Below are 9130 nucleotides of genomic sequence, written 5' to 3' on the forward strand. Positions count from 1 at the left end.
GATCTAATGATCGGTGAAAAAGGTTTATTAGTTAAAATAATTGCATTAACATTTTTTTGGTTCAGAATATTATATTCAATAGACTCGTGTTTGCATGGCTGAAAACCCCGGCAACCTAATGTTACTACAAACTTGCACTATCGACATGCTTCGGCCTCATGTATTTTTATTATTATTATTACCACCCTTTTATTATAGCTCGGGATGTAACTATGTAATATTGATGCGCCTAAAAGATGCAGCGATTTCTGTTCTCAAGTTACATACCTGATGTCAGTACGAATGGAAATATTATAATGGCGAGGTTTTAGTTTTTTAAACTATGATTTTATTCGGATTTTCACTGCGAAATTTAACTGGCTAAAAGCTTAAACAGACGGCAGCGTTGATCCGGATCAACTCGTTAATTCGGAATTATCTCGGGAATTAACTGTGTATTGCAACACAATGACCAAGGCGAATTTATATAAGGTGGTGTTACTAGATCAGCTGATTTTGTGTATGTGTTTTGCCTCACGGCTTCTTATGTCAAATTGAAAAATTTTGTTTGAATTTCCACACACACTTACAGATTTTGACACTTAATGCCGCCAAAGCAAAAACAAAATACTTGTAAGTTTTTCTTTTTGTACTCCTGCTATCACCTTATATAAATTCGCCTTGACACTGACGATACCTTCTAGCAAAATTCGACATTAAAACAGAGAGTATTCGCCCAAAAAAAAAAAATGTTCAAGTTTGGATGTGCAGAAGTTCTTGGAATCGTTGCATGACAATTGTAACAATGATGAAAGTATTCGGACCACAAAGGTACAGAAAGGCACACTTGTTTTGTTAAAAACGATGTGTGTACATACATCTTATATAAATACATACATATATAATAACTAGAATTTATAATACTTCATTATAGGTTATTTCAAAAAACTTTATTGCAAATATGTTGTTCCTTTAAAAATATGTTCACGTAGCAAGTGCAATTTCCCACTGATCATTCAAATGCTATAACTTAATTTTAAATTTGCTTAAAATGTTTTAATTTTTCTTCATATATGTACATACTGCTTTACGAATACATATTGTAGTTGCTTAAAGTTTCATTCATGCGTTTTACTACATTTATCGCAATATGTACGTATGTATGTATCCATTTCATTACGTGCACATATGTATGTACATATGCATGTATTTTGTAAGCTGCATTATAAAATTGGTTTTGGTGGCCACTAATACGAAGCAAATCATTTTATTTTTATTTTTTTATTAAATGCGCTTTGCATATCTTTCATAAGATGCCACCAATAAATTTGTATCTACTTTAAATTTTTTATAATTATTTTTCATTTTCTTCGCTGAAATTTTCTGCTGAAATGTAATGTAATTATGTATTTAAAATTATATACTAGTTACTGCCTCGATTGTAATTAACTACTCGTATTCTCTTAAGCGATGCATTATATTCAACTTCATAAGCTTGAGCACATAGTGGCAGCCGGTTACAATACGCTTTAATTAAATGTACTTTGCAGAGCTACAACAGCAGCGCGGTTCAAAATTGTATACATTTATGTACAAATTAGTAATAAAAATTAATTCATCAACATAGCCAGTAACAGGTAAAGTTAACGACTTAAAAAAATGGTACTCAAAATAGATTTCTACAGATTTGCAAAATCTAAAGTAGAAATAACACCCATGTATGTATATTTTTTATAGATGATCGCTTGCGCTTATATTGCATAAGAATATGGAATTTTTTAATACCTTCACAGAAATACTCGAAAAATAGGAAAAAAAATTCTGATAAGAACGCTGTAGTGTTTACTATGGACTGAAAATAAATTAAACGTTATCTATACCAAAGTTTGTTAAAAACCAAGTTACAGAAAAACGTTCAGCCACGATAAAACAGTAAAAGGGAATGTTTGGTAAATATGGGAGCTCCCTTCAATCAAAAGATATATTAGTATAAAATAATTTCGCTTTAAGAAATTTAGCTAAGTCAAGTTGGATCAATATAATAAATAGCTGCCTTTGAGTTACTTTTGTGCACACTTGTTCAATATTTTATTCACTCTGTTACAGTTACTCCTGAATTTCAGTAAATAACGATTTTATCTAGCTTTATAAGTACATTTATAGATCCAAGAAGCTTCGGATGGAAATAAAATAGGCGATAACGACATTCATGCACCTAAATATATGCAATGGACCTTCAATCAAGTTTATATAAAAACGACTATTGGAAATCTCAAAGCAATACTAGTTGCGTTCCCCAACTTTTCTGGGTTAAAACCTGTAAAACTGTCAAAAGGCTAAAAAAGCCAGAGAACCGAGTACGGGACGGCTTTCTGGCAAATTCCTGTAAATTCTTGCGAGTTAGGGAACGCAACTACTACATGCAAATGTAATGTGCACAATGTAGGCAGTTATTATTAAAAAAAAAACTTTCTTAACTATGCGCATGATTTTTCAATTTACTACACAACAGCTGCTTGTCAATACCACCAACTACCAAACATCAAGCTTTGTAATTGTATAGCGTAATCAGATATCTTCAACTCTGGTTTCATTGTAAGTATTTCAACTCATTCAGTACGGATTTTTGAAGAAATCGTTTCTTTGTATTAAATGTTTGTATGCGCCTACCTTTATCGTTACGATCATTTAATTTTTCAGTTAATAAGTTTTAGTTTTATTTACGTTATAAATAAACTTAAACATAAAATTGTGGTCCTCTTCTTAGGCTTTCTTATACTTGTCTACGTCGTCATCATGCTGTTAAGTTATCATTAAGCGATCGCCCATACTTCAATTATAATATTATTAATTAATTAGATCGTTCACTACATTCATTGAATCTTCAGCAGGCACATCCACCCTCAGGATCTTTTGATTCGTTAGGTGAATCCTTCAGCACAACCTCTTGCATATCTTCCGAGGGTTTATTCTCTGTCGAATCCATTCCAGGCAGCGCTGCCGCCACGCGTCTAAAAAGTTGCTTCACATTATAACCGGCCTTCGCGCTGGTTTCGATAAACATCACATTCAGTTCCTTCGCCTTTCGTTCGCCCTCCTCGGTGGAAACTTGTCGTTTATCTGATAAATCGGTTTTATTACCAACTAACATAATGATGACATCACTGCCCCGTTCCGTGCGAACGTCATCAATCCATTTGGATGTTTGATGGAAAGAGTTTGTGTTTGTTATATCGTAGACAACGACCGCCACAGTGGAATCACGTATGTAGGATGGGATCAGTGAACGAAAACGTTCCTGGCCGGCTGTATCCCATAGCTGTAGGCGAACGGTGCGATCTTCAAGGTACATGGTTTTCGAAAGAAAATCGATACCAATTGTCGCCTGATACGTGTTGTCAAAGCTATCGTACATGAAGCGTGTGATCAGCGAAGTCTTTCCGACACTCTGTTCGCCGAGAAACACCAGCTTAAACTTGCGCAGGGGATTGCCAAATTCGCCGGATGACATGTTTAAGGGCAATTAGTTTTATTTGTGATGATATTTACTTGATTAGTTTACGTCGTCTGCTACTGTTTCTGTTTTTGCTTACAAGAGTATTGCCGATAAGTCCTTGCTTTTAATCCTGTTTTTAGCACTCCTTTCGATTTTTCTTCTTGAACTACTCGTCGTTGACGTTGGCGAAGCTGCTTTCTTTCTTCTTTTTCCCTGCTGACCTCTTTGATTTGGGTTGGGTTACTTGGATTTCATGCACTATTTAAAAACAACCACAAGAGTCATCAACTTCAGTATAATTATAGCACTGAATATTTTCGTTGTGAATTAAGCGCGTTATTTTTTATATTTTTAATACAATTTCTACCTTTTTAATCTTCACCTGCACTTTTTATATCGCTTTTTCATTAGTCATCGTGAAGGCGCATCAATTACAGGTGATAGCGATAGAAGTAGGGTTCGAACGATACTATCGATATTGAGTAAGGTATCGATACTGAGGGTATAAAAATGAGTACTTTAATACTCGATACCTCATTCGTAGTATCGAATACTTTTTAAAAAACACAATTTTTAAATTTTGTTTTCCATTGGCAACCCAATTTTCTTTGCTTATATGGATTACTATCATTCAATTTTGTCCATCTCTTAAAATAAACTGAAATTTCGTGTAGTCTGTTACATAACATAAACCAAATGCGTTAAAGTTTAATGGCCTTATTCATAAAAAATAAAGTAGGCTTCAAAAATGAGTACTTTAATACTCGATACCTCATTTGGCGATTTTACTCGATACTTTCCAAAGTACTCGTAGTATCGAATACTTTGTAAAAAACACACTTTTTAAATTTTGTCTTCCATATTGGCAACCCAATTTTCTTTGCTTATATGGATTACTATCATTCAATTTTGTCCATCTCTTAAAATAAACTGAAATTTCGTGTAGTCTGTTACATAACATAAACCAAATACGTTAAAGTTTAATGGCCTTATCATAAAAAATAAAGTAGGCTTCAAGAGCTTAAATAAAATGACACTTTCATACATTTTTCAGTTTATAAACCTTTTTTATTTTTTATGAATAAGGCTATAAAACTTTACTTTAAAGTTCACGAAAATACAGAATTTTTAGAAACTTTTAGGGTGTGCAGTTTTGTAACCTATTCAACTTTCCGTGTAGCCTACTACCGTTGACTTTTAGTTAAAACTTGTCTATTGTTTTAATTTCAGGAAATAACTAGATATACGATTGAAGAACAAAATAATTTTATACTAGGTTCACATATAAGTAGATTATCCTCATTTTCGAGCTTAACACCCTAATCTGTAATTATAACAAGAGATTAGCCATATAAAATTCGTCCCTTGTTAATCTGTAATTATAAAATAATCTCAGATTAAACCGATAACTTTTCGGTGTCCATCCTAGTTTTATCGATTGTTTTTGCGAAAAAGAGGAGAAATGCCAAATGTAAAAGTAAACAAAAATGTACGCTAGCAAGGAAAAGAGGTTTGTAAAGGTATTTTTAATAAAATGTTAAGTTAAAATATATTTATATTGCTTATTATAGCATAAAAACGTGATCACGGTGGCACATTGAAGAAACATAACTTTTCCTTGAGATGTGAGAATAACAAGCACAACAAATTTGACGGCTAATAATCTGAGATTTGCCTGTGTAAACGGGGTGATTAAAATACGAGCTTTGATTGTGATAATATTGATATGTGAACATAGTTTTAGTATACCAAGAAACGTATTTTAATGAGTCCGATACTGAGTAGTATCGATACTTTTTCCCTGATACTTTTAGAGTATCGATACCATGAGCTCGATGCCAGAATGAGTACTCAGTATCGATACCAAAGTCTGAAATTTCGAACGAAAAAAGTTATTTTCTAGCATGATTCAATTATTAAAGGTTTTGTAAGTAGCTTTTTTCTAAAATTTGGCACTCCCACCCACAGGGATGGTTTTTGGAAGCAGAAGAAAAAGGGGAAGAATTCAATCACACTTCCTAAAATGGGAGCTAAATTCTATAAAAACGTGTGGATAATAGTGAATGGTGGTATTTTAAAACAAAAACGAATTTGATTTAATTATTTAATTTAAACAAGCTTAGTTACATCGAATATAACCCCCTATTGTTATTAAAAATAAATATTTCTATGTTTATACCAAACTTGCGTACGTCAGATGGCGCATAACTCGAGAATGGATGGTCCACTTTCAGCTTTTTTTTGTTGTATTTGTTTGCCAGTTGATGGACATGAAGAAGCTATTTGTTTGCGGAAAATATGCAATATTTATTAAACAAAAAAACGGCAAATAAAAAAATTTGGAGCTTACGTTTCTTTCGCGGTTATGGCTCGATTGTTTCGAATTCTTTGATGTCGCACTTTTTATGTTCTGGGGAAAATATTCAACACTGGCTTGCACAGCCGCAGTTGGCGATTGGTGCCGGACGAACTCAGAGCACGCAGCTACTGAACGACTGAGATAGGGAACGTGATCTACATCGTCAAATGAGAAGTGGCGTAATGGGGCTTTCGCACGAGGCGATTTTTCAGGCAACTTTTGCGTTCAACTCCCGCCGGGTTGCACGAAAAAAAATTTGAATGACTAAAAATATCAAAATATAAAAAAATATTAAAATATTCGCCATAAAAAGGCGTTTGTATTGTTCAATTTTGCATTCTACTTTCAGCTAATCGCTTTCAATAAAGTTGGTCGCCAGCCAACATTCGCCTCGTGCGTACACCTTTTAAGTGTGCAATTACATCGCGCCATTGACTAAACCGAGCTGTCGTGTGACGATTGGGCCTATGGATGCGGTTTGGCAATGTTATATTGCGTCAAAATCTCATTCGGAGACACCAGGATTGTGTCGTGGAGTACAATACCTAAATACCTTCGTTGGCTCATTGAACGCTTTACTTTACAGCGACTTGGCAGAATCAAGAGGTCTCCACGAATATCGACAAATACATTTCGGCATTTAAGGGAATTTCGTTTCTTAACATTGAATTTCTGTAGTCCAACGATTCTCACCCATTTTGTCTTGTTGGCGCCAGCGAATGCAGAACAAACATTTCTTCAAATTTAAAAAGTAAAAATTTCACTACTAACAATTTAAAAATGTTCTTAAAACTTGCAAAGAAATTTGGAAAAGAAATATCACTGTTTTTGTTTTTAGGAGTAGGGTGGGAGTGTCATTGATAAAATTAGAGCGAGAGAAAGTTTTTCTTACAAAACCTTTCATTATTGAATCATGATTTTCTAGCTGCCGAAATCTCGACGCCATCTTTGTTGTAAGAAGTAAACAACGAAGAGAACGGAGAAAACCGCGAAATTGTTGAACGCATGAAAAATCATTTTTATTATGCAAATTCTTCTATAAATCGTGCCGTTGTGTTAAATTATTCTTTATTTTATGTGTACACACGTTGTCACAAGCGAAAATGAAGAAAATTGCAGTAAAAAGCCACCATCAAATTGTAAACAACGAAGAAATGTAAACAAACGGCTAATGTCAAAATCGTTCAACTTTTTTCCTAAATGCGATTCTAACGGGCTAGTCTCCTGCCCGCGTGATCTTGTCTTTTTGGTTCATGTGAAATCCTGGTATGCAGGGTATACATATACACACGAATATGAATAGATAAAGAAGATGTTGACACAAGGAGTTCATACCAACGGTAAATGTTGTTTTTTTTTTTACGATTGCTACAACCTGTAGTTGTTGAATCATGAGTTCATACCAACGGTTAGGGCCGGTTGTTCAATGTCTGATTTGCACAGCTTGCAATGTCTGATTTGAAGCTCCGGTTAAATGATGCCATATGGCATCAAAAATCGTAGAAATTGCAAGTCTTCTATTAACAAGTACCCAGAGCGTGGGAAACACAAGAAACCACGTTACGTGCCCGGAACAAATCAGCTCTAATAAATGATTTTAGGGAAATGTTTAGTAGCGCTCCAAAGGCCCTCCACTGGAAAGGGGACAGTCCCCGCTGTCTAAAAAGGCGTACTCCTCCCTTGTGCTCCTCCCACAGTCCCCTAGGGTACTGTTTGAAAAAGGGGGAAAAACGGAATTTTCTTAGGCAAACTGAGCAGTTTGAAATGGAATATGACCCAATTAACAGAAACCGTGGGATTTTTTAATAAAAGAAATTATGCCAAATTAGATATCGGGTGATTTTGAATAAAGAATAAAAAAAGTTAATTAAAAATAGGAAAACAAGTTTTTATAAAAAAAAATGTTCTTTTTAACAAATGTATTTTTGCGTAGAATTCCTTTCTGCGTAGGCGGCCTTCGGCCGCACTTAGGGATTATAACCCTCAGGCAGTAGAATTCTCCTTTCTGTTTTGCGAAGAAAAGGAGCTGAACACCTTTTGCAGAGAACACCTTTGTATATTTTTAATGCTTCTGGGTTATATCCTATCTTCTTTTGTCTCTCATTCTTTTGCATATTTTGGAGTTTGACAGCTGAACTCCGCCATTAAGGGCCGGTTACTCAATGTCTGGTTAACACTAATGTCCGGGTGAACATTGTTATCGACGTATTCGACTCCATTCATATAACAGGGAGTCGGTAACGTCTATAAAGATGTTTAACCAGAGATTAGTGTTAACCAGACATTGAGTAACCGGCCCTTAATTTGCATAAGTCAGACGGGTGATTTTGAAGGTGTTTTTATTTAATGAATTGTGATTAATTGGTTAATATTAAGGGCCGGTTGCTCAAAGCCTGGTTTACACTAATCCCCGGTTAAACATCATTATCGATGTTACCGACACCATGTTATTTGCATGGAGCCGAAAACGTCGATAACGATGTTAATCGGTGATTAGTGTCAATCAGGCTTTGAGCAACCGGCCCTAAAGTCGTAAAGCAAGTTATAACTAATCGAGTAAAGTGTAAAGTGAAGGGGAATACAAAAATGTATTGGTGAAGTGGCTGCTTTAAGGAGATTAGGAGTGATAAATGTACGCTAATTTCCGAATTTTGCAAAAAAGGGCATATTTCAAACCCAATTTGTAAATAAATTCGTGACCAAAATTTACAAAAGTGAGTGTTAGGGCCGGTTGCTCAAAGGCTGGTTGACACTAATCATCGGTTAACATCGTTATCGACGTTTTCGACTCCATGCATATAACACGGTGTCGGTAACGTCGATAACGATGTTTAACCAGGGATTAGCAAGAATGATAGAATATAGGATTGCGCCGTCCTGGCCGTTGACATTTGTGTACCACAAGTAAACAAAGAATATAGACAAAAGTAGAACGAGTTGAAACTGTCAAAACAGTTCACTTTACAGCGAAAAAAGTGTTTTAATTTTGATCAATGTGAAAACCCCCCTAATTCGAAAGGGGACAGCCGCCACATTACGAAAAGCACCACCCCCCCTTGGGGACCTCCCACAGACCCCTAGGGAACCGTTTGAAAATGGGGTAAAAACGTAATTTTCCGAGGCAAACTGAGCAGTTTCAAGTGGAATATAACCCAACTAACGAAAAACGTGGGATTTTTAAATAAAAGAAATTATCCCAAGTACTACGTAGAATTCTCTTCTGTGTTGCCAAAGAAAGGGGGTTGAACCCCTTTTGCATAGAACACCTTTCTGCGTAGGCGGCCTTCGGCCGCACT

At 35.2% G+C, this 9130-nt stretch overlaps 1 protein-coding gene across 1 annotated transcript; it reads right to left on the reverse strand.

Annotated features, from left to right (window-relative positions):
- Positions 1 to 903: 903 nt before the first annotated feature.
- LOC118741060 (ras-related protein Rab6) lies at positions 904 to 3919 on the reverse strand. Its single transcript, XM_036472868.1, has 2 exons — positions 3843 to 3919; positions 904 to 3733 (listed from the first exon to the last, which is right to left on the reverse strand). Exon 2 carries the CDS (start codon positions 3488 to 3490, stop codon positions 2864 to 2866), a length of 627 nt encoding a protein of 208 aa, XP_036328761.1. The 5' UTR covers positions 3491 to 3733; positions 3843 to 3919; the 3' UTR covers positions 904 to 2863.
- Between the last annotated feature and the right edge of the window lie 5211 nt (positions 3920 to 9130).

This window comes from Rhagoletis pomonella, unplaced genomic scaffold, assembly GCF_013731165.1.
Source record: "Rhagoletis pomonella isolate Grant_MI unplaced genomic scaffold, Rhpom_1.0 Rhpom_scaffold_00006, whole genome shotgun sequence".
In the NCBI taxonomy this organism is placed as follows: Eukaryota; Metazoa; Arthropoda; class Insecta; order Diptera; family Tephritidae; genus Rhagoletis; species Rhagoletis pomonella.